The sequence below is a fragment of the Myotis yumanensis genome, unplaced genomic scaffold, assembly GCF_028538775.1.
Source record: "Myotis yumanensis isolate MYYU_CA2020_CCGP unplaced genomic scaffold, mMyoYum1.0.hap1 SCAF_3, whole genome shotgun sequence".
NCBI lineage: Eukaryota > Metazoa > Chordata > Mammalia > Chiroptera > Vespertilionidae > Myotis > Myotis yumanensis.
In genome coordinates this window covers 197465094-197491561 of record NW_027223754.1, presented here as the reverse complement: position 1 = coordinate 197491561, position 26468 = coordinate 197465094, and the positions used below count along the sequence as shown (strand labels likewise).

Genomic DNA, 26468 nt, shown 5'->3' with positions numbered 1-26468 from the left:
GACAGCACAGAAGATCACCTGAAGGAAAAAAGCATTAATATAACAAACTTGGCATTTTAAGAGAAGTGCCACCCTATATCAAGCAACCTGTCATGTGTTACAAATGTCACTGAGTTGGAAGAAATCTAGTTAATCAGATACACATCACCTTCTATTTTCCTTTGAAGCTTTAATAATAATATGTACACCTGCCATTATGATGATGTACTTTAAAACTGCTCTTCTCTAAGTAAAATTATTCAGATATAGAGAAAAAGTAAATAAAGCAATGTTATTTTCTGTGTATCTTAATCTACTGAATACTAACTATCCCACAGGTATAAATATTATATGATTTTTCATGGGCTAAAGGAACAAAAAAATAAAGAACAAAAGGGTAAAGGAATAAAACATATACTTAAAATGAGAAAAGTATCAGAACAGTCAGGATTTCTGTGTCAGTAACTCTCAGTACAAGAATATATGTTAAATGGTTTCGTGTTTAATTTAAGAGTCAAAGTTTGGCCCTAGCTAGTTTGGCTCAATGGATAGTGGGTTGGTCTAAGGATTGAAGGGTCTCCGGTTCAATTCCAGTCAAGAGCATGTATTTCAGTTGCAGGCTCGATCCCTGGCCCTGGTTGGGGCTCATGTGGGAGGCAACCAATTGATGTGTCTCTCTTTCACATCAATGTTTCTGTCTTTCACATCAATCTCTCTCTCTCTCTCTCTCTCTCTCTCTCTCTCCCTCTCCCTCCCTCAGCAAGGCATGCAAGCCTAATTAAGTCTCAGCCTCTCTGTGCCTGTTTTCTCATTTGTAAAATAGGGCAAATAATATTTAATAGTACCTTATAAGGTTGTTCTGAAGATAAAATGAATAAGATGTGAGCTTACTGTATATTACAGGCATGAAAAAGATGATATTTTAGCTTTCCTTTTACTAATTGATAAGAAGTTAGAAGAATCATGATTCAGGGAAAGTTTAATAAGGACTAAGTGCAAGACAAAGTGCTAATCCAGCGGTTCTCAACCTGTGGGTCGCGACCCCTTTGGGGGTCGAACGACCCTTTCACAGGGGTCGCCTAAGACCATCGGAAAACACATATATAATTACATATTGTTTTTGTGATTAATCACTATGCTTTAATTATGTTCAATTTGTAACAATGAAAATACATCCTGCATATCAGATATTTACATTACGATTCATAACAGTAGCAAAATTACAGTTAGGAAGTAGCCACGAAAATAATTTTATGGTTGGGGGTCACCACAACATGAGGAACTGTATTAAAGGGTCACGGCATTAGGAAGGTTGAGAACCACTGTGCTAATCATTTTATACCCAATATCTCATTTAATCTTCACAAAAATTGTACTTACCCCAAAGGACTGTTATCTCTATTTTACTTATGAGAAAGGAGAGGAAGCTATAACTTGTTCAAAAATCACAAAACTGTGATTTTAGAAAGGAGACTCAAAAGTAGGTTTGTGGCTTCAAAGCCCATGTTCTTCACTACTTACTGTATTACACTAAGTAAAGCATTTGGTGTTAATATTTAGAATGACTTGTCAAAATGCCAAACAGACAGCATCTATTTCTATGGACTCTTTGAACATGAATATTTCTCCTATGCTTACTTCTCCAAAACTTCTCAATAAGTAAAAACGCTTATTAAAAGTTCCAGCCTTTCCAAAGAACTGTAGTTAAATCTTCCTGGAGTGAAGTTATTCACTACCTGAAAAAAATAATGATATAATTAGCACGTTGCTCCCTTTGGTCTCTCCTAACCTACTTACATCCACTCCAGGTAAAGCACTCCGTTATCGACCTCCTGCTTGGCCTGCAGCTTAGCTTGCTGATAAACTTCTGAAGTTTCCGGCTCACAGAGACCCAGCTGTACAATACTAGGAAATGGTTGTCGTCCGAGAAGATGTCCATTTAAAGATAAAAACTCCTGGAAATTCTCACAGACTGCATAATCCTATGAACAAACTGAAATCTCTTAGAAATATAACCAGAGCCAACATTTTTCTGTTTCTGTGATCTCATCACTTTAAAGGCTTAAATGACATAGTCTCTATGTGAGCTAAAATTGAATAACCAACCACTTAGGTAACAAATATAGACTTTTAAACATAGGATAAACTTTTAAACATAAGATAAAAATCTCATTCTCGCCGAACCGGTTTGGCTCAGTGGACAGAGTGTCGGCCTGTGGACTCAGGGGTCCCGGGTTCGATTCCGGTCAAGGGCATGTACCTTGGTTGCGGGCACGTCCCCACTGGGGGGCGAGCAGGAGGCAGCTGATCTATCTCATCGATGTTTCTGGCTCTCTATCCCTCTCCCTTCTTCTCTGTAGAAAATCAATAAAATATATTTTTTTTTAAAATAAATAAATAAATAAATAATTTTTTTAAAAAAAATCTCATTCTCAAAGTACTACTTTCTTAATACATTCTTTAAAAACAATAACAAAAAAAACACTGAACACTTTACTTCTTCAAATTTCAAAAATCAATCCTATTCACATTCCCAACAGGCTAGGAAGCAAAATAATTAGAATAATCAAAGGTCAAAATAAGAAAATTATCTTTCTTCATTCCTTTCTATTCTGCTCGTCCCCACTATTAAACCCTAGAATTAAATGTCAGAAAAAGCATGTCCTTTCAGGACTTATTTTTTGAATGAATATATACCTTTTCATCCAGTATATCCCTGTATTCCACAAATTCATGAATCAGATGAGCAGGGCCTACAAGTTCTGTTTTTGCTTTAATCCAATCCAGGGAAAACATTAAAGCACAAAGTTCCTTTTAAAAAATAAATAAATAATAAGATCAGGAGCCCTGTTAAAGAAATCAGAGAATTTTAAGTCTACCATCACTATCCTAACACTACTGAAACTTAGCAGACAAATTTAAGGACAAAAAGGAAACTATTGAAAAGAAACACATAAATAGTTCCAAAGAAACATAAAATGGACCTCACACCTTAACTCAAAATAAATTTTAGTTGGATTAAAGACTTAAATATAAAATAGAAAACTTCAGAAAAAAACTAGAACAAACAGGTAAATATTTCTATAAGCCTGTAATGAAGGAAATTTTTGCAGATATGACACCAAAGTAAACTACAAAAAAGAAAAATGGTGCATTTAATAACATAAAAACTCAAATCTTCAATATAGTAGAAAACAATATAAATAAATTTGAAGACAAAAAATAAACCAGGAAAAAAAATTTATAAGAGGTATAATAGATGACAGTATTAATAGAATAAAAATGACTACTCATTCAGTTTTATAGAAAATTCTTCAAAAATAAGAAAAAGGTAAACACCCCAATATAAAAAATAGGTAAAGGCAATGGATGAGAACCAATTCACAAAATCAAAAGCACAAATTTTTTTTCTGCCACCACCAGGCTGGAACCTTAGTTTCTTCATTTTGTAAATGGAGATACTAGTAGCCCCATCTCACAGGGTTGTGATAAAACTTTACATGAGTTAGTATGTGTAAAATGCTTGGAACAAATCCTGGTGCACAGTAAATACTTAGTAAATTTTAGCTGTTATGCCCTAACCGGTTTGGCTCAGTGGATAGAGCGTTGGCCTGCGGACTCAAGAGTCCCAGGTTCGATTCCGATCAAGGGCATCTACCTTGGTTGCGGGCACATCCCCAGTGGGGAGTGTACAGGAGGCAGCTGAATCGATGTTTCTCTCTCATCGATGTTTCTAACTCTCTATCCCTCTCCCTTCTTCTCTGTAAAAAATCAATAAAATAAATTTAAAAAAAAAATTTTTAGCTCTTATTATTATAACAACCCTATCTCAATATTTAACCATTACCACTGCCTTCATGGAATATAATTATCTCAAGCAGTAGCTAATCCCATTTACCTATCATGGCTCATAGGCAGTTATTTACATGAGCAAGGATAAAGGCTGGGACAAATTCAACCTAAAGTATTTCAATGAGAAAGTACCATGTTATCTAAACTCTCTGTGCACATACTTAATTACAAAGTCATTACTTAATCCTCTATCTCTAAATTCACTCTAATCTTGGATGGGAACATTGGTACCATTTTTAATTAATTTTAAAAGACGAATAAAAACTTTTTAAAGAATTCTTTTTCATTGTGTTTTCTTAAAAGAATCTTTGAAACAGGGTCTAACTTGGTGAAAACTTCAGTATTGGGCCCTGACCGGTTTGGCTCAGCTGACAGAGCGTCGGCCTGCGGACTCAAGGGTCCCTGGTTCGGTTCCGGTCAAGGGCATGTACCCGTGGGGAGTGTGCAGGAGGCAGCTGATCGATGTTTCTCTCTCATCGATGTTTCTGACTCTCTATCCTTCTCTCTTCCTCTCTGTAAAAAAATCAATAAAATATATTAAAAGGAAAAAAAAAAAGAAAACTTCAGTGTTGGGCTGCCTGTGTAAGACTTACCCATCACAAACTATTTTGTAATATCAGATTCTAGAGACTAAGAGAAATGATAAGAGTATCAGCTGGAATCAGAGGAAATGAACACTGTCTTACACTACTGGTAGTGATGTAAGTCAAAGCAACCCTTCTCTAGAGTACAGTTCGGCAATCTGTATTAAAATTAAAAGTGACCCACAAATTATACTTACAAATATGTGTGCTAAGACAATAATCAGATGAGTATGCTTATGCAAGCTAACTGATCAACTGGTTAATCATAATGTAGCTACACAATGAAAATAGTATGCAGCTTTAAAAATTATGTCGCTCTATATAAATTGACATAAAAAGATGACCACGTAATATAATTAAGTAAAAAATAAAACACAAGATAGCCCGGCCAATGGTTGAGCATTGACCTATGAACCAGTGACCTCTGGTCAGGGCACATGTCCACGTTGCGGGCTTAATCACCACTGGGGGTTGTGCAGGAGGCAACCGATGGATGATTCTCTCTCATCATTGATGTTTCTATCTATCTCTCCCTCTCTCTTCCTCTCTGAAATCAATTTAAAAAAAATTTTAAGTGGATTTTTTTTTTAAATACCTGGACCTATTAATTCCACTTCAAAGAATTTTCAAAGGAAATAATATAGGTGCAAAGACAGAATATTCATTACAGCATCATAAAAGCAAAAAAACTGAAAACAACCTAAATGTTTAACAATTACAGTTTGGTTAACTAAATTAGGGCATTGATATTTATTGGCATACCTTAAAAAAAACACCATGCCCCAGCCGGTTTGGCTCAGTGGATAGAGTGTTGGCCCATGAACTAAAGGGTTCAATTCCAGTCAAGGGCATGTACCTCAGTTGCAGGCTCAATCCCAGGCCTTGATCAGGGAGTGTGTGGGAGGCAACCAATCAATGTGTCTCTCTTGTATTGATGTCTCTTTATCTCTCTCTTCCTCCCTCCCTCCCTCTCTCCCTTCCTCCCTCCCTTCCTCTCTAAAAATCAATGGAAAAATATCCTCAGGGAAGATGACAAAAAAAAAAAACCACCAGACTACAGCACCATTTTTGTAACCAAGAAATAATGTGCCTAAGCAGAGAAAAATAACTCACCTTGGCCAGTATGTTCAGTGGTTAGAGCATTGGCCTGAGCACCAAAGGGTCTCAGGTTTGATTCCCAGTCAAGGGCATTTACCTGGATTGCAGGTTTGATCCCTACCCTGGTCAGGGCATGTACAGGAGGCAACAAATCGATGTGTCTCTCTCACATCAATGTTTCTCTTTCTCTCTCTCCCCCCTACCTTCCTCCCGTCCACTTTCTCAAAAAAAGAAAATCAATGGAAAAAATATCCTCAGGTGAGGATTAATAAACAAAAAAAATGAAAGAAAGAAAAGAAAAATTACTCAAAGTTTTCCAAAATGTTAACATATTTAATAGTTAGCTGGTAGTTGACTTCATATATCATCTATGTGTTAATGGTTCCCAAATGTTATCTTTAGTCCATAATCTTCCCCAGAAACCTTGATTTATACATCCATCTACATGCTTAATATTTCCAGTTAGATGTCTTAATATGAGTATCAGATTTAATATACTCAAAATGAGTTCTTAATCTTCACCCTGGCCCCATAAATACTTGTTCTACCCACAGACATCGCCATCTCAATTCATGGCAACTCTAATCCTTTTACTGCACAAACTTGAAGTCATCTTTGACTCTTCTCTTTTACAATGCCTATCAAATCCATCAGCAAATGATGAAGATTCTACTACTATATCATCACTTTCTTTCCCCTTCATGCTTTTTTCTACTTCTGAGCACTTACTGCCCCCTGACATAGTATACATTTATTTGTCCACTGTCAGTCTACCCAAGAATGTAAGTTAAATGACAAGAGGGACTCTGTAACATAGCCTCACAATGAATAACAATAATTGTATATAGCAGGCATTTAATAAATATTTTTAAAATATTTTTATTGATTTCATAGAGGAAGGGAAAGGGAGAAAGAGATAGAAACATCAATGATGAGAGAGAATCATCGATCGGCTGCATCCTGCACGTCCCCCACTTGGGGATAGAGCCTGCAACCTGGGCATGTGCCCTGATCAGGAATCGATCTGTTATCTCCTGGTTCATAGGTTGAAACTCAACCACCAACCCACATCAGCTGGGCTAATAAATATTTTTTGAATGAATGAATATACTTCACCACCCTCCGTTCCCTCTTAAAACTTAAAAACAAATTCATACTGGCTCTAAAGAAAAGCTACTGGCAAGAAAAAAATGAATTTTCAGGTGGTTCATTTACTACACTTACTAAGGTACCTTTTTTTAAAAAAATCACTGCAAGTAAAAATAGTAGCAAAAACAAAAATGCTTAGTCTATAATTCTATTTTTATAAATTAAAAAATTCTAAACATAGGAATAAATAAAAGTGAGATAAAAGAAAATAATTTTTAAGTCAGTCCTCTTACTTTGTGCATATTGGCACTGGCCATGTGATAGGCCAGGAAATTGTACCAGTACATGCAGTCCTCCTGATCTGGTGAAAGAGCGTGTAGCTGGTGATGTCTCTGGAACTGCGTGATTATCTTCTTATGCAGATCCTGAAACACAAAGGAAACATTTCAGAGGACAGAAACAATTTATAACCTAAACATTACAGTAACACCAGCTTCCAAAGCTATTTAAGAATATATAGAAAATATTTCCATAAGATACTTATTAATTACAAAAAGAAAAAATAGCAACTTTACAGTGGAGATATTGGTGGATACTACTTTAATGAAGTGATCAATGGTAACATCACTGATAGTAAGATGTATCAACACCCTGATATGATTCACCGAGAAGGACACAATTTCATTTCTGTGGTATTCTTGCCAAAAATATATAACCTTACTCTAGGCAGAAGAAAATATAAGATAAACCTAAAGACAATATGCAAAATAACTATCTAGGTATGGTGAAGGCTTGGGGAGGAGGTAGAAGCGGGGGCAGGGGATATCAATGGGGGAAAGGAGGGGAACATCTGTAATACTTTCAACAATAAAGATAATTTTTTTTTAAATATATTTTATTGATTTTTTGCAGAGAGAAATGGAGAGGGATAGAGAGTTAGAAACATCGATGAGAGAGAAACATCGATCAGCTGCCTCCTGCACACTCCCCACTGGGGATGTGCCCGCAACCAAGGTACATGCCCTTGACTGGAATCGAACCTGGGACCCTTGAGTCCGCAGGCCGACGCTCTATCCACTGAGCCAAACCGGTTAGGGCAAAGATAATTTTTTTAAAAAACTAGCTAGTACTCCTCAAAAGTGACCATGAAAGATACAGAAAGCTGAGGAATTTTCATAGATTTGAGGAAACATGACAATTTAATGCAATATGGGATCCTGAATTGGATTTGGACCACAAAAAAAGACATTAGTGGGAAAGCTGGCAAAAGTCAAAGTCTGTGAATTAGTAACATTATAGTTACATAAAAGTATTAATTTTGGGAGGAACTAGGTGAAGGGTTTATGCACAAAATCTCTGTACTATCTTGTAACTATTCCGTGTCTAAAATTACTTTAAAATATTCAACAATAAAGAATTATTTTCAAAAATAATAAAATACAAACAAAAAAATTATTTCAAAATAAAAAGTTAAAAAAAGAGCATACAGAGGTGCAAGTACCTGAAGCTGGCTGCGGTTTTGCTCTGTAAGGAAATCTACCTGAAGATCATGCAAATAGTAGCAAAATGATTTGCCATTCCGATCACAGAATAATAGAGACTTATTAACAAACTCTTGCAGTATGTCTTCAACTTCTTCAGTCTCCATGTCCCAGAGAACACATAGCACCTAGGAATCAAAATAAAATGAGCAGGACTGCAGACAAGGTGTAAACACACCCAAAAATCATATCTTAAAGCCCTGAAGAAGAATCTATTTCATAAGAAGCAGCTCAACCATTCCTCAAGGTAGAAAAGAGAAAGAAGCCGGCTGCTTCTCCAGCTTCACTAGAACCACTGAAAATTAGGTAACCCGTTCCAGTTCAACATCAAGCCCTTGATGGAGATTGAACCTTCCACCCCACCACCTCAGTCACACCGGTCTTATCTTTCCAGTATCCTCTGTAACAATATCCTTGGTACTGTATCCAAGGTTGCATGCCATAAATACCCAGTGATGCGGATTCTTGATCCTTTTATTACCTTTGTAGGCACCTTAACATCCTTCTGAAAGATGGAAAGATCTGTGTAATAACTTTTGATGTCTTCTCTGAGCATGTCAACACTTATAGACATGGCTTCATCCAGAGCCTCATAATCATAAGATGAAGATTTCCTTATCCTCTTAAATTGCTTATTCTGAAGTTGCCTGAGGTAGTACTCCCAGCGTTTGGGAAAATCACGTAAAAGTGCACCAATTAAAGACACTACAAGAGGAGAACCTAAAAAAAAAAAAAAAAAAAAAAAAAGTCACTGTGTTAATATCGTCTCATTTCAGAATCACTACTAAGTTAAGATTCAATTTATTGCTGCATGTTATCCAAAGCCTTAAAGTATTTTTAACTCTTGAATTCATTTTAGGTATTTATTATAAGGAAGTTACTAGAAATAATCAATATTTCATTTAAGCATATTCATCACAGAATTACTTAAGATAATGAAAAAATCTTAACAGAAATGACTGAATTAAAGCATGTCACTGGTAAATTTTTTTCAAAAGATATTTAATGGCATTGTAAAATGCTCAAGATTTGTTATATAAAAAGGACAAGATTTTAAATGATGTATACCACATTATAATCTTGACTTTTTTTCCAAAGTTGTATGTCCTAAAAGACTGGAAAAAATACTCTCATGACACTAATAATTATCAGATTATGAATAGTTTCTATTTTTCTTTATAGATTCACACAGTTTCAAAATGAATATGCATCAACTTTATAATTATAAAAATGAAGTATTTTTTTCTAAGTTTAAGATTTTTTAAAAAGTCAATTAACTCAAAACCAAGTATCTATTTAATGGCAGAAAGAAAAATAAGAAGGTATTTCTATGGAGTAACAACTATGGAAAAAGTAATCTTCAATGCTGATAGATTTGACTACATAAAAGTTTCAATTTCTGGCCCTAGCCAGGTGGCTCAGTTGGCAGGAGCATCGTCTTGTACACCAAAAGGTTGTGTGTTTGATTCCCAGTCAGGGCACATACCAGTCGGGGTGCATACCGGAGCAACCAATCAATGCTTCTCTCTCTCTCTCTCTCTCTCTGTCTCATCCATAAAACATATCCTCAGATGAGGGTTTTTTTAAAGTTTAAATTTCTGTATTTGAAAAAGACTATAAATGAGATTAAAAGGTAGACAAAAAACTAGGGAAAATATTTGGGGGGGAAAAAACATGAAAAAAGGCCAATAGCTTCAATAGAGTACCTAAAAGTCAATAAAAATACTTATATCACAAAAGAAAAGCGAGTCAAGAATAATTTATTAAAATGCAAAAATTCAATAGATAAGTAAAAAAGTTAACTTCATTAGTAAAAAAATGTAAATTAAGAAGACAAAACCAGTTTTTACTTTCAAATTAGAATACTATTTTTATAAAATCACAACCAAAAGAATTTTAAGCTCTCGCTATATTTTTGTTCTTTGACAGCAGAAGTCACGTCTTTATGCTAAGATGCTGCAGGTTTTCACTTAATATTATTTTAATGAATGAATGAATACCAAAATATCATGACACATTTAGGGTTATTATACATTTAGGGTATCAGAGAAGAACCTAAAATACTAAATATTTTAGTAAAGTTTCTGGATGTTCCTGTGCTAAATTGTCATATTCATTAACTTAATTTACACAACAGGGTAAATTAACATCTCTATAAACCCCTTATATACAAAATAAATAACCCTACCTTTACATTCTTTTATAATACTATGGGCTTCTTCTGGCAAATCTGCTTTCTTCATATTTACAAAAAGGGATAAAATTTCAAGTCCTTTTTCTTTTCCTAAGCCACTCTCCACAGAGACTACATATTTTGGACCTGCAAAATCACAAGGTATGATAAATAATTTGGTGTGCCACATGTATAAATGTAATTGAATTAAAACATAAAGGTAGTAAAAACTAAATTAACAATCCTTACCCATTACTGAATCGGTAACACTCTTGTCTCTGGTTGTAAGGAGAATCTGACACTGATTGTCAAAAGCCTTCAATACCCAAGGATCCCAAACATCATCCAAGATCAATAGAGACCTAATTAAAAGAACTGTATTGAGTCACTAATGACATTTTAAGCTTCCTTTAAAAAAAGAGAATGCCACTACTGCCGTATCCCTTTCACAATACAGGGATAGGCCAAAAGTAGGTTTACAGTTGTGAGTACAAGAATGTCTAATCTTGTATTATTATTTATTAATTATTGTATTATTTTCCATACGAAAATAAACCAATACTTTTGCTCACCAATGTATTGATTCAAATAAGGAAAAAATTTTTGAACCTTCCCCTTCCTCCCACCTTCAAGGCATATTAAAGTTAAGGGCCCTCTAAAAAGAGGGCTCTAAGTATTAGAAATCAGCAACCTAGTGCCTAGAAAGAACTATCCATGTAATGGGATGTTTCCTATTCAGTCTTTAAGCATCAAAACCAAATGGCAACTAGGCTCAGGTTAGCACTAGACTTAATCATAGAACAATGATGATTTTTAACCTTTTTTACTTACAAAACCAGCAATTTCATATGTTCCAACCTAACAGAATACACTAGCAAGATTACTTTTCATTTGGTTCACTAGTGGGGTGTTTTCCATCCAAGAAATCAGTTCATAATGACAAAGAACCTCTGTGTCAATTCCTGACTGGTCTCTCCAAAAACTTTTTTAAACTCACCAGAACAAATGAGAAAAAATGCAACTAAAACCTGATAGCATAATTACACACTAGCATTTTTGTCTGAATGGCACACTACTTCTGAACACTACAAAAAAAGTACATACACAGGTTAAAAATTGCAGAAGCATAAGCCAAAATAATGCTGAGAGAAAAACAAAATTACTGGCTGGCATCATAAGCCATGTCCGATACATCTGACAGTAATTATAATGTTTTCCTAAACACAAATCACTTTCATTTTGCAAAGGGAAGTGGGATTAGGAAGATACTGAGCAAGAAAAAGGGAAAATGGTTAGTGGTCTCAATTCTATTTTCTCGAAAAGAATAGATACCAGTGACTATCAAGGGGAAGTGGAGATGATAGAGGGAACTGGAGGAGAAAAAAGCCAGAAAAAAGGAAGCTTCCCTCAAATGAGTAGCCATCATAATCATCTAGAAGAAGCTTTTTCCAAAAATTAATCCTCTCACCTGATATCCTGATATTAATCCCCTTACCAATTTGAAAATCACTGCCATACTCAGCAACTGTTACATATGACAGTGTATGTACTACATCATCAAGTGCATCTGTACCATCACTTAATTCTCACCCAATTTACTGTTACACCCCCAAGGAATGCTTTACTCATCTCTGTTCTTGCAGCACTGACCCAGGCACAAAACTCACTGCTACTTAAATGAGCAAATGAAAGGAATGGCCGCTAGATCATGGAAATGAAACTACTGACTGAATCTCTGGCTATCCCCTCCATATAAATAGCAACTGAGCTGCTGTCTCCCTTCTGGTTTAGTGAAAACTGTGAAATAGCTGGTAACAGTGCCTAGCACATCATTATATTGGTACTAGAGGCCCGGTGCATGAATTCGTGCATCAGTGGGATCCCTCGGCGTGGCACACGGGATAGGGCCAAAACCGGCTCTCCGACATCCCTCGAGGGGTGCTGGGTTGTGAGAGAACACAGACCAGGCTGAGGGAAGATCGGTGCACGATCGGGGCCGGGGAGGGACGCGGGAGGTTGGCCAACCAGGGAGGGACTGTGGGAGGGCTCCAGGGCATGTCTGGCCCATCTTACTCAGTCCCGATTGGCTGGACCCCAGCAGCAAGCTAACCTACCAATTGGAGCGTCTGCCCCCTGGTGGTCAGTGTATATCATAGTGACTGGTTGACCGGTCAACTGTCTGCCCCCTGGTGGTCAGTGCACATCATAGCTAGCGGTTGAGCGGCCTTAGCATATCATTAGCATATTATGCTTTGACTAGAGGCCCGGTGCATGAAATTCGTACACGGGGGGCAGTGTGTGTGTAATCCCTCAGCCCAGCCTGCACCCTCTCGAATCTGGGGCCCCCGAGGGATGTCCGACTGCCCGTGGGATAGGGCCTAAACGGACAGTCGAACATCCCTCTCAATCCAGGACTGCTGGCTCCCAACCGCTTGCCTGCCTGCCTGCCTGATTGGCCCTAACCACTTCTGCCTGCCAGCCTGATCACCCCCTAACCACTCCCCTGCCAACCTAATCGACGCCTAACTGCTCCCCTGCTGGCCTGGTTGCCCTAACTGCCCTCCCCTGCCAGCCTGGTCACCCCTAACTGCCCTCCCCTGTTGGCCCAGTCGCCCCTAACTGCCCTCCCCTGCAGGCCTGGGTTCCCCCCCCAACTGCCCTCCTCTGCCAGCCTGGGTACCCCCCAACTGCCCTCCCCTGCAGTTCTGGGTGCCCCCAACTGCCGTCCTCTTCCAGCCCGGTCACCCCCAACTGCCTTCCCCTGCTGGCCATCTTGTGGCAGCCATCTGTGTCCACATGGGGGCGGCCATCTTGTGTGTTGGAGTGATGGTCAATTTGCATATGCGTCTTTATTATATAGGATTGGTTGAACAGATGACTGGGACACTTAGCATATTAGGCTTTATTATATAGGAGGATTTGTTGAATGAATGAATGAATTATTAAAATAAAAAAATAAAATAAACTCAAAGTACATGAAAATAGACGAATTACATGTATACCCAAAAACTAATTCAACACAATAGAAGGGTCCCAATTAAATAAAAAATCCTTCCTGACTCAGTTGCTTAAATTTATTCTGTCTCTTGCTCTAGATTTATTGTGTCTCTTATTAACCCCTTAGAAACAATGCTCAGAGTAACAAGCTTGCATTTTCTAGCAAAGACCACTCACCTACTTAAGAAATATTTCTTGAGCCAACAATCCTATTTAATAAAGAGGTAATATGCAAATTAACCCTCACCCCCTCACAAGATGTCTGCCTACAACCAGCCCAGTAGGGGGGTTAGTGAGGGACAACCAAACGACTGAACAAGCAGGCTGCATGGGGCAACCAGGCCGGCAGGGGGGTTAGTGAGAAATGACCAAACAACTGAACAGCAGGCTGTGAGGGGCAACCAGGCCAGCATGGGGGGGCAGTTGGGGGCAACCAGGCCAGCGGGGGGGCCGTGAGGGGCGACCAGGCCAGCGGGGAGGGGGGTGCAATTGGGGGCGACCAGGCTGGCAGAGGGGGGCAGTTGGGGGTCACCAGGCTAGCAGGGGGGGCAGTAAGGGGTGACCAGGCTGGCAGGGGGGGCAGTTAGGAGCAACCAGGCCGGCAGGGAGGGGGCAGTTGGGGGCAACCTGGCCGGCAGTGGGGGGCAGTTAGGGGCGACCAGGCCGGCACACAGAGGCAGTGAGGGGTGATCAGGCCGGGGGGGGGGGGCAGTTAGGGGCAACCAGGCAAGCAGGCAGGTGAGCAATTAGGAGCCAGCGGTCCAGGATTGTGAGAGGGATGCCCCTGGGATCGGGCCTAAACCAGCAGTCAGACATCCCCCAAGGGGTCCCAGATTGGAGAGGGTGTAGGCTGGGCTGAGAGGACACCCCACCCCTGCACAAATTTTGTGCACCGGGCCTCTAGTGGGACATAAGAGATGATGTGGTATATAGGAGACAAAGAGAAAAGTAGCAGTTTTAGGCCAGTGAAAGCCATTTTTTTTTTTTTTAACACAAGAGAGAAGAGCAGGAAAGCAGTGGTTCTTTCTTAGATCCTCTACCAAACAGCGAGGAAAGGGTATGATGCTCTCAAAATGTCAGTAGTTAAGTCTCATTGGAACTTCATACACCAACTACATTTGACCATCCGTACCTTGGGTGTTTGCGCAGCATCAGAATGCGGAGACGGTCTTTAGCCTCTTCAATATTAAGTGGGAGCCTCTGGGAGAAACTCTCATCCTGATCCAACCGCGTACAAAGATTCTGCAGTTTCATCAGAAGCCCAGATTTGTCTTGTTTCCCAACTGAAACCCAATGCACACCCCCTGGGAAGCAACCTGGTGAGGAAAAAAAGAATAAACTTAGGCCTCTGGACATGAGTCCTTCTTTCAAAGATTTTACTGATAAGCAGCAGATTTGTTCCAATCTTCAATCGCATTACATCTTCAACTTCTTTTGCTTAAGAGTATAAATTTTACTTGTAGGGTATTACTGAGCTTTATAGCCTGAATCTAAGAAAAGTTGAAAATACAGAGAAATTTAAGTTTGAAGTAAATCTGCTTTATATATATACTTTTTTATTTCAGAGGAAAGGAGAGGGAGAGAGAGAGATAGAAACATCAATGATGAGAATCACTGATCAGCTGCCTCCTGCACGCCCCCTACTAGGGATCAAGCCTGCAACCTGGGCATGTGCCATTGACTGGAATCGAACCTGGAACCCTTCAGTCCACAGGCTGACGCTCTATCCACTGAGCAAAACCAGCTATGGCTAAATCTGCTTTTTATCAGTAAAATCTTACCAAACAAAATTGCACAATCTTTTTCCTATGCCATCAATCATCACTGTACAGCAGTTTCTCAACCTAAGCCCTTGAAACATTCTGGACCAGACAATTCATTGCTGTGAAAGACTGTCCCGTGCACTGCAGGATTTTTAACAGCCTCATGGGTTCTATCCAGTAGATGCTAGGAGCATTCCCCCTCCCTAGTTACGACAACCAAAAGTGTCTCCAAACATTGCCAAATGTCAGTTGCGGGGTGAGGGGGCAAAATCACCTCTGATTGAGAACCACTGATGGCTAGAAATGGGTAACTCACTCATTACGGTTCTCATATAGAGACCTAAAGTAAAAAGTTAGGTTCAAGTCTGGCTCTAATGCTTACTAGCTATGCAATCTTTGGCAAATCACTTAACCTTAGTCTCATTCATTATACTGAAATAAGACTGCTTACCCTACTTATTTCAGAGTTACTCTGAGAAATTAATGCTATAAAATATGCGAATTTGCTATGTTTACTGTAAAGGGCTGTAACAGACTTTCTTAGTGATATAGATCTGAGAGCACCTTACACATAGTAAGCTGTGAACTAGTAAGCACTCTAGAAGAGTGGACATTATTATTACTGTTCTGTCAACTGTTATCATCATCATTATTGTCAATTAAAGCACAGCATTTCTTAAAGTATATATTTTTACTTGGATATCACTAGGGGTCAAAAACCTTAATCCTTCATAGACTATACTTAATCAGTTCCCCATAGATAGAAAAGAAATGTAAAATATGGGGAACAGTAGCTTTAGATCATACCAGTGGCAAGGTCAGAATTGGCAATGTACTGAGAATCTAAAAGAGAACAAGTGACCAGGAGACAAAGAACTCTGTGATAACTGAGTTAAAGATGGCTCCATGAAGCATGGTTTGATGATCAGTGCCACTGTCTTAGAAGAAGCTGGACAAGTCCTAAGCTTTACTCCTAAAAGCTTCCTGAGTTCTCTTATGCTTCCTTCAGAGTAAGGCAACAGTTACAAAGCAGTAAATCCTTGATTTCTGTTTCACTTTCTGGCTCCACCTAGTGTTGTAGCTGTGTTCTGTGAGTGCATATGTTTGTAAATGCACAGGAAAAAGTTTGAAAGAATTTACTGTAAATTGTTAACCATGACTATCGCTGGTGAAGAATTTAGGAGAAAGGGGAGAAAGGTAAGTGAAAAAATTTTTATCTTCTTTTTAAATGAAAATATTACTACTGTAATAGTTATTTTTAATGTATCTTTATTGTTGAAAGTATTACAGAAGTCCCCTTTGTTTGTTTGTTGTTTTTCCATTGACCCCCTCCCCCCCTCCACCCGCCCCCTCCCCCAGGTCTTCACCACTCTATTGTCTGTGTCCATGGCTTTGCATATACTATTGCAATATTTAAAACAAAGTTTTTTTGTTGTTTTTTTTTAAATATATTTTATTGATTTTTTACAGAGAAGAAGAGAGAGGGATAGAGAGTTGGAAACATCGATCAGCTGCCTCCTGCACGCCCCCCAGTGGGGACGTGCCCGCAACCAAGGCACATGCCCTTGACCGGAATCGAACCCGGGACCCTTGAGTCCGCAGGCCGATGCTCTATCCACTGAGCCAAACCGGTTCGGCTAAAACAAAGTTTTAAACTACCTGTTGCTCCTACAGTTCTTTTATTTTTTAATTTGTGCTTTCTATTTTTAGAAATTTTTTAAAATCATCCCAGGATTAAAGACAAGGCAGAGAAAGTACCCTTTCTTTGATATAGCTAGCTAATAAACTCTTTAGATTTAAATTTAATTACCTATTACTTACACCAAAGGTCTTTCTCTCCTAAATTTAAAGCTAATAAATGAGGGCATTATAAAAATATGTAAGAAAAAAATAAAACACTACTAGCTTTAAAAATATAGATCAAATGACCTACTGATCTGAAAAACTCCTACCATCACAAAATGACAAATATTGAAGCATTAATTCCACATTTCAGAAAGAACCTAAACATCTTGATTATGGGCACAAGAGGGAGCAATTTAGCCTTGTATGATTTCTATAATTCACTCAGAGAAAAAATGCCTTTATTCAGAGAAAATTAGCCCCATCCTACTTTCCACACAAGGTTTATCCTGGTAGCAATTAATAATATAATAGCATCAAGGAACTTTTGGAAGGACAGAAGCAAATAGGTAGGCAGCCTCTGGAAAAAGCTTCCATTCTTTAAAAACTCAGGGGGAGAGAGGCTGGAGAATGAGTTCAATCCCCAATAACCAGTGATTTAATCAAGCATGGCTATGTAATGAAGCCTTCATAAAAGCCCAATAGGGTGAGGTTCAGAAAGTTTCTGCCTTGTGGACACAAGGAGGTGGAGGGAGAATAGCACACGGAAGCTCCACACCCTTCCCACATATTTTGTCCTTTTGCATCTCTTCCAACTGGCTGTTCCTGAGTTATATCCTTTTATAATAAGTAACCCAGTGATCCAGTGAGTAAAATGTTTCCCTGAGTTCCGTGAGCCGCTCTAGCAAATTAATCAAACCCAAGGAGAGGGAACCCCTGGTCAGAAGCATATGTAACAATCTGGAATTGTGATTGGCATCTAAAGGCGGGATAGCGGGGAGAGAGTCTGAACCTTTAACCAATGGAATCGGACGCTATCTCCAGATAGACAGTGTCAGAATGGAATTTAAATCATAGGATACCCAGCTGGTGCTGAAGAATTGCTGGCTGTGTGGAAAACTCACCTATGGTGTCAGAAATTAAGTAGTGTTGTAGTTGTGTAGAGGCGACACATAGGAGGAGTGTGTTTTCCCTTAGAAGTGGGGAAGGGAAATGAGAATGAAAAATTCTTAAAAGGAAATACACACAACAAGAAACTACAGACCTAATATGATAAAGACTATGAACTAACCCAGCCAGCACAGCTCAAAGGTTGAGCGTCCACCTATGAACCAGTAGGTCACTGTTCAATTTCCCGTCAGGGCATATGCCAGGGTTGCAGGCTCAATCCCCAGCGGGGAGCATGCAGAAGGCAGCCTATTAATGATACTCTCCCCTCATTAATGTTTCTCTCTCTCTCTCTCTCTCTCTCTCCCTCTCCCTTCCTCTCTGAAGACAATAAAAATATATATTTTTTTAAAAAGACTGTGAACTAAAAAATACGATTAATTCAATCCTCTGTACTTGAACTCTCACAAGAGCATATGAGGAATATGAATTAAGCTCACTATACACGGGAAAATTGCAACTGTCGCTAACATTTTCCTAAAACAAAATATTTAAAATCTATTCCAACAGCACAATTTATACAATATGATTCCTGGACAATTAATACCACAAGTTGTTAGTCAATTTTAACTGCTAAAATTGAAAATTCACTCCAATAATTGAGTGATTTCAACTAAGTTGAGGGTACACTTTTAACCCTATAAATTAGCACATTATAAATGTATATCTTATAGGAAATTCATCATAATATTGAAAGAAAAACCCATTTCTTCACACTAAAGAAACTTAATCTGATTTCATCCTGAAATATTATACTTGGTGATCAATTTTGCAGAAGAAAGATAGATAGATAGATAGATAGATAGGTAGATAAAGATTTACATAGAGCTAAGTCCCAGGAAACTTCTTTATAATGACAAAGAAGTAGGAATTGGGCATTCTTTCAACAAGAGTAAGACCAACACTGCTGACAAAGGCTTGAAGTATAAATAAAGCCACATGTATACAACAGGTGTGCCCTAGCCTTCACTTTTCCAAATCTCTTAGAGGTTTAATATTTATTCCATTCATTCTGTCATCTCATCATAAAGGATTTTAATGACTAATTACGCATTAAAAATAAAAAAGTTACTAACAACCAGAAGTCAGGAACTGTACTTTACTTCTCCTAGAACTCACTAATGAATAGAGGCAACCAATGAGGGAGCTGTATAACTATTCCTGACAATACCCTGAGAACCTATCAGACTCATTAAAGTCAGGAGTACACCAGCCAAATGTCCTAAAACCCTCTTCTGTACAGTTTGCCCTTCCCCACTCCAGTAACTACCCAATATACTTCCCACCTTCCCTAGTCTCCCATCCCTACCTGTCTGTCTGACAAACTTCTAATCTTCCTCCAAACTCTAGCTAAAATGCCATCTCATTCAGGAAGCCTATCCTCTTTCCCTATAGACATAATGCATCTGTCCTTCGTTCTAACTTTGTACCTTATACTTGTTTCTACTGGTCAGTTTATCACAAATATCATAACTTGTTTACATGTTTATCTCCCCTACTAGAACGTGAGTGAATCCTTATTAGATAAACAAACTGTGCCTTCTTTCTGGATTCCCAGTACCCATAGCAGTGGCTGGCACCACAGAAGGCTCTCAAACATTTACGGAATACCTAAAGCAAGAAAAGTCAGTCACCAGATACCGAATGTATCTATAAAATCCCCCTACAAAAACCTATCAACTCCCAGAAACCTAGTCAACTCCCAATTTTTCTTCTTCTTGAGGCTTACATAAATAGACAAGTTACTAAAGATTTTTATTTTTAAAGATAAGCAACTGATAAAATTATAGAAATAGAATTAGTAGTTTAACACAGGATGCAAATTCATGGGAGAATCACCTACTGGGACAGGCATTAATGGAACTGAGTTTCCAAGAATCTCTTGCACTACAGCACTCTGCCAAAATAGACACTTAAATAGGAAGCTTTATCAGTAAGTCTACTACTGCCTGAAAAGCAGGGATATAATCTTTCAAGATCCTTTTTCAACTCTACAGTCCCTTCATTGGTAAGATACAAGGGAACTAGCTTCATTCCAGTGATAAGTGCCATCTGATAATACATGAATTTACTGGCCTGGCTAGCCAAGCCTCATTGTGACAGGCTAGGTCGAAAATATATTCCCAATGTAACCATAACTATGGTAGGCAGAATAATGTCCCCTCAAAGATGTCCACATCCCATTCCACAGAATTTGCAAAAGTTATCTACCACGGCAAAAGGATTTTGAGATGAGATTATCCCAAGATTACCCTTGTGATGATGGAGTCACAAGGGCCCTGATAAGGGGTAGGCAAGAAGGTCAGAGTCAGGAAACAGATACGATGACAGAAGCAAAGATCAGAGAGAAAGAGAAAGATATGAAAATGCTGGGCACTGCCAGCTTTGAAAATGGAGGAAGGGGCCATGAGTCAAGAAAGCAGGTCACCTCTAGATGCTGGAAAATCCAAGGAAAAGAATTCTCCTTAGCCCTAGCCGGTTTGGCTCAGTGGATAGAGCGTTGGCCTGTGGACCTAAGGGTTCTGGGTTCAATTCTGGTCAAGGGCACATGCCGGGGTTGTGGGCTTGATCTCAGGTAGGGGGCGTTTAGGAGAGAGCCGATCAATGATTCTCTCTCATCATTCATGTTTCTCTCTCTCTCTCTGTCCCTCTCCCTTCCTCTCTGGTATCAATAAAAATATTTTTAAAAAATAGATATATTTTAAAAGAATTCTCCCTAGATCCTCAGAAGGAACTCAGTCCTGCTGTCACCTTGATTTTAGCCCAGTGAAACTTATTTTGGACTTCTGACCCCCAGAACTGTAAAGATAATAAATTTGTTTCATTTTAAGCCACCAAAGTTTTGGTAATTTGTTACAGCAGCAACAGGAAACTAATACGATGCCTAAAGAATATCTGCTTGGCCAGCAACACATGGTAATCAAAACTTACTTTCTAAGAGGTCATGATCACGAACAGCTTCTGCAGCTAATACAGTCTTCCCACAACCTGCCATTCCATATACAGTGACCCATCCCGGTTCACCATGCAGTTTGAAGAGCTTCTGTTGAATTGCATTCACCAGCTTCTTCCTAGTAACAAAAACAACTGGCCTCTGTGGTACTCCTCCTTCACACAGGACTGTTCTTACTGAAATCCAAAACAAAGAAAGCGTGAACAGAACTTCGAAATGACTACTCAAGTAATATCATAACAACCAGAGTACAAAGCCTTAGCTTCAGAATTTCCAAGAGAAGAAAATGTGGCTAGCATATTAACTTCAACTTTCTGATTTCTCAGAAAACTCAGAACAAAAGCAAACATATACCTTTCAAGATGACTATAGACACTGGAAATCTCCATCTATATCTGCCCTTACCCTATTTCTCTCTGACTCTACAATCTCTCTCAGATTAGACTGGGAAGGAGTGTGTAAAGGGACGCATATGGAATTCCTTTCAACAACTTAGATTCCTAATAAGTCTTATTCTTTCCTATGCATGAACTTGATAAACACAGAACTGGAGAAGAACTTAAATAAAGGCCTATAAATTATCTTACTGTCTCTAAAAATTAGGATATATCTATTCTTACCTCAGAGCAGTAGGTAGCTCACTGAGCAAAAAGAAAATGTGAGTTAATATAGATGCAAATAAAAATATTTAGGTTGGAAAACAATTTTTTCACATTTTTCAGTGAACTGATTAGTCTCTTCAGCAGATTCCATCTACAATAAGATAAAATTGCAGCAATGTAGCCACTGTGCTAGCAATGTGATAGAAGGTGCAAGTGTTATGCATACAAACCATAAGAAGTTATTCCACCAACTGAATCTTTGCCATTGGAAGAAGAGATGACAGGAAGACCACTGTGGAGAAGGACAGCAAGATCTTTATATCCTTCATGTAGTAAAGCATTGTAGAATGATATGTAGGAACCATTATCTTTTTTAAGTATCATTTTAATTAGCATAGCTGCTCGATGCTGTTGAGTGGGCTAAAAAAAAAGTAACAGTTTAGTGTACTATAAAGAATATGTTTGCAACAAATCAGTGGAGAACAGTGCAAGTTCTGAAATAAATTCTAAAAAATTTTTTAATTTTTTAAAATTTATCTTTATTGCTGAATGTCCCCCTTTTTTCCTACTGACCCCTTCCACCCTACCCCCTCCTCCCCCTAGGCCTTCACCGCACTATTCTATGTGTTCATGGATTATGCATATAAGTTCTAATTTTAAAGAAAGCATAGACTGCCTAAAAGGACTTTACCTCATTTTTTACTTTTTCTTCCTCCGATGGTGTTAAAACTCCATCACTAATCATGTGATCCATTATGTAGGGTGTTTTGATGTCCTTTTCCAGGGCTTCTCTATGTTGAAGCAAACAATTTCGAGCTTTTGCATCCATTCTCCCTCAAATTTTTCTTTCTCTGAGCTGTTAACCATGAGCTGTAGGGCAATAAATATATGAAAGATGTGTAACCTCACTGGTAGTCAAGATATTTTAAAAAAATAAGATTTTATTTTTTGTGAAGATTTTTTTAAATGGACAAAATCCAATGCTTTCAAACGTGTGAGAAAATGAATATTCTTATACATTACTTGAGGTGAGTACAAAATGGATGCAACTTTTCTGGAAGGCAATCTAGGATACAAAACTGTTTAAAGTAAGCATTCTCTTTAACCCAGAAATGTCACTTCTAGGAATTTATCCCAAGGAGACATTCATATATGTACACAAAAATATCCACAAAAAGAGTTAACAGAGAGTGCTCAGCTGAGAAAGAAAAGATGAAAACAACCAAAATGCCAACCAATCTGAATATGGATTTTAAAAATTAGGGTATGTATATAAGATAGAATCCTATCTAATAATCTAATAAAGAGGGAATATGCTAATTGATCCTCCGTCACAAAGATGGCGGTGCCCACAGCAAAAAAGGAGAATATGCTAATTGACTGCCCCGCCCTCAAAGATGGCAGCACCCACAGCCAATAAGAAAGGAGTATGCTAATTGACTGTCACACCCTCAAAGATGGCAGCGCCCACAGCCACAAGATGGCAGTGCCCAGTCCCCTCAGCCCTGCCAGGGCAGCAGGTGCACAGCAAGGCGCCTTTCTCCAGAATCCCCCAGCCCTTTCAGCCCCCTAGCCGCCCAGGTCTGGCCCGAGGCACAGGCAAGCCTCGAATGGCGACTGCCCAGCCGATGCCCGAAGTGCAGGCAAGCCTCAGATGGCAGCTGCCTAGCTGCCCAGGGCCGCCCAAGGCTCAGGTAACCAGGGCCGGCCCAGGCTTGTGCTGCCGGCAGTGGCAGCAGCAGAGGTGTGATGGGGCGTCACCTTCCCCTGATTGACTAGTCACCTCCCGCCCCTGAGGGCTCCCAGACTGTGAGAGGGGGCAGGCCAGGCTGAGGGACTCCCCCTCCCGTGCATGAATTTTCATGCACCAGGCCTCTAGTATTATATACCCATTTAAAATAAAACACATCTCCATAAACTGACATGGAAAGATGCTAATGACACATTGCTGATTTAAAAAATTAGAAATATGATCCCATATACAGCACAAAATATGTATCATGTAAATATATAGGGAGATGTTTCAAAGTTTGTTCAACAAAATGTTTGGGTTACTTCCAAGTAGCAAGACTCTGGGGTTTCCCCCTCTCCTCTCCCTCTGCCCTGTCTTTCTTTTGTACTGCTCTGTATTGTCTTAATTTTTTTTCAATACACATTATCACTTTTACAATAAAAAAAACTTCCTTTTTAAATTAAAATTTTATAAACAATAATCATACTGAAGTCCTCATGTTTAAAAAACTTTTTTTATTGATTTCAGAGAGGAAGGAAAGGGAGCGAGAGAAACATCAATGATGGGAGAGAATCATTGGTTGCTGCCTCCTGCACGGCCCCCACTGGGGATAGAGCACACAACCCAGTCATGTGCCCTTGACCGGAATCGAACCCGGGACCCTTCAGTCCACAGGCCGATACTCTATCCACTGAGCCAAACCAGCTAGGGCAAAAACAAAACATTTTTAAATAGCCCTGGCTGGTTTGGCTCAATGGATAGAGCATCGGCCTATGGACTGAAGGGTCCCAGGTTCGATTCCGGTCAAGGGCACATGACTGGGTTGTGGGCTCGATCCCCAGTGGGGGGGCATGCAGGAGGCAGCCAACCAATGATTCTCTCCCATCATTGATGTTTCTCTCCCACTTCCTCTCTGAAATCAATAAAAATATATTTTAAAATAAAATAAACCTTTTTGTTTTCTTTATTCAACATAAGACTAATTAGAACGTTGCTGGTATTGTGTAATAGTTCTCACACAAGGTGTATGTCAGCTCTGTCTTCAATGATAAACACAGTTCTCATATGCTCACTCCACTAATATTTCTGCTGAGCTGCTAAGTATGACCAAGCAACAGGAAATACACTCTGATGTCATTTCTTAGATTAAGAGACCACAAAGAAAGAGTCATATTATTTACAGTATTATACTCTTAAGTTTCTACCAACTTTATTTCAAATATAATGCAAACTTTTCCATGGTTATAAAACCCAGATTAGAATGTATGCAAGTTTTAGAACAGTAACAGAACTCCATCCAATGTATTACAGTGAGTGTCTAAATGTGTATATTCGTTTATTCATTCAATAAACATTTGAGCCTCTCCTTGTGCCAAGCCCTGCATTTACAGAAAAGATTAAATCATATCCCTGATGAAGTTCACAATCTAGTGGGAATTAAAAATAGATAATTAGAATGTTATGTCTAAGAGCAAAAACAGGGATAAACACAAGTAACAGGAGCACTAACCAGTAAGCTTCAATTATCCTATCCTATATAATAAAAGCATAATATGCAAATCGACCAAACAGCAGAACGACCATCTGGACCACCATCCATCCGGATGACCATCCGGGACCACGCTATGACACCCACTGGCGCCAGGCCAGCCAAGGCGGGTGCGATGCGATTGGTTGGCCTGGCCATCACTCCGTGATCGTCCGCAGAGGGAGGCCCAGGCCACCAACTTGCAGGCTGCAGCGGGTGGATGGGCCTCCCTCTGCAAGGGAAGCAGGTGCCGGCAGCGGGGGAATAAAGGCCTACTCTAGCACGAATTTCGTGCATCGGGCCTCTAGTGACTATATGTTTTTAAAGGGCCACCAAGTGTGGCACTTGTAAATATAGGAAAGTAGAGCATTTGCCTATGCTTGTCAAGTTTCATAAAATGCCCAGGCCTGGAACGAAACTGCTAAAGAAAAAGTTATGATTAGAATCACAGCTATCAGATTTTTTAAATGTTAATAACGTTTTTATGATCTCAATTAAACGTAAAACATCCCTTAACTGTAAGCAATAAAACTCGATTTGACAAAACAAAAATGAATTTTTAAAATCATGTCCAATTGCCTAGCAAGAAGACATTCTGACAATCTGAAACTAATTTCCAACTAATTCCTAATTACCTAGACTTATTAAAAATACGTAAAATTTAAAGTGCACAAAGTGAAATATCCTGAGTAAATTCTCAGCGCCCCATCTTTTGTAGCCACACCAAAATGAAAAGTCAAAAGTCTTCATAGATGTAAAATCCCTTATTCTTTCTAAAGGAGGGCAATTTCATCCAGGAAACCTGTTAATAGCTGACTACTTCCTCTTTAGATAATTTCTCTTCCTGGTAGAGAAACTACCTTGTCCCAGAATTCTGCGTCCTGGAAATCGGCACTGAGCCTCCAAAGACCCGGCTTGGGGGGAAAATCGAGGCGCAAACTTATCCAAATCTTCCCACCAAGATCTTATTGGGAAGAGGAGCTCTTCGGCGACAGACTTGGAAACCAAATTTGGTGTGTGGGGGCGGGGGGTGGTCCGGTAACGGGGGTTTCCGAAAGGGAAAGCAGGACTCGGAGCGCGGCCCGGACTAGTCCGGGTCTGCCAGGTGCCTCACCTGGGCTTCCGCAGTCCGGGGCGCCGAACACCTCTGGGGGGCGCCGAACACCTCCGGGGACCTCCGACGGGCGGAGATGTAGGCGCCACCTCCCCAGGCAGCCAACACTGTTGTCCCGGGGCGCGAGGTGAGGCCCGGCCCGAGGCCCGCCCCGCCGGTGGACCCCACCCCAGACACAAAGAAAGGAGGGCCACTGTCGCTCCTTCCCCCGGACGGCAGCTGCACCCGGGGAGCCCAGGGCCACTCTGGACGCTGTCGTGGCTACTTCAAGTCCTCGCGGGGCGCTATCGGCCCAGACTGCTGCCTCACCTTCGGCTCCCTCACCCCTTCGGTCCAGGAATAAGGCATCCGCGTCCACTTGAAGCCGCCTCTTTGCCGTAGGAGCGCGGAGCAGTCAAAATCCGCGGGACCCGCCCAGCCGGACGGCGCGCGCCCGCGCATGCAAATAAACACACTCCAAGCCCCAAGGCGGGCGGCCGCCGCCGTGCGCGCTCCCGCTCCGGCTTTAGCCCGCGCACGCACAAGGAAGCGCCCTGCGCCCCGCCACGGCGGGGAGCGTGGCTTAGGGGCGTGGCTCAGACGCGGGGGCGTGGCTTAGGGGCGTGGCTCAGACGCAGGGGCGCGCCGCGTTCCCGTGAGGGGAGGACCCAGGCGGCGGCGCGCTGGACTTTGC

At 39.9% G+C, this 26468-nt stretch overlaps 1 protein-coding gene across 5 annotated transcripts in view; it reads right to left on the bottom strand.

Annotated features, from left to right (window-relative positions):
* Positions 1–26254, bottom strand: part of APAF1 (apoptotic peptidase activating factor 1) — a 75026-nt gene extending 48772 nt beyond the window's left edge. For 3 of the 5 annotated variants that reach the window (XR_011470854.1, XR_011470855.1, XM_070410879.1), the window contains exons 1-12: positions 26105–26254; positions 22113–22291; positions 21652–21841; positions 20798–20995; positions 14446–14629; positions 10566–10678; positions 10332–10463; positions 8625–8863; positions 8104–8271; positions 6896–7027; positions 2677–2790; positions 1777–1961 (exon numbers count right to left, since the gene is read on the bottom strand). Coding sequence is in view for 3 of the 5 variants with exons in the window: in XM_070410879.1 (XP_070266980.1) it covers positions 1777–1961; positions 2677–2790; positions 6896–7027; positions 8104–8271; positions 8625–8863; positions 10332–10463; positions 10566–10678; positions 14446–14629; positions 20798–20995; positions 21652–21841; positions 22113–22250 (1793 nt within the window). In the remaining 2 variants the exon portion in view is untranslated. Of the gene's footprint in view, positions 1–1776; positions 1962–2208; positions 2334–2676; positions 2827–6895; positions 7028–8103; positions 8272–8624; positions 8864–10331; positions 10464–10565; positions 10679–14445; positions 14630–20797; positions 20996–21651; positions 21842–22112; positions 22292–26104 lie in introns of those variants that run through there. The other 2 variants (XM_070410880.1, XM_070410881.1) reach the window with 2 other exon arrangements.
* Positions 26255–26468: the final 214 nt, after the last annotated feature.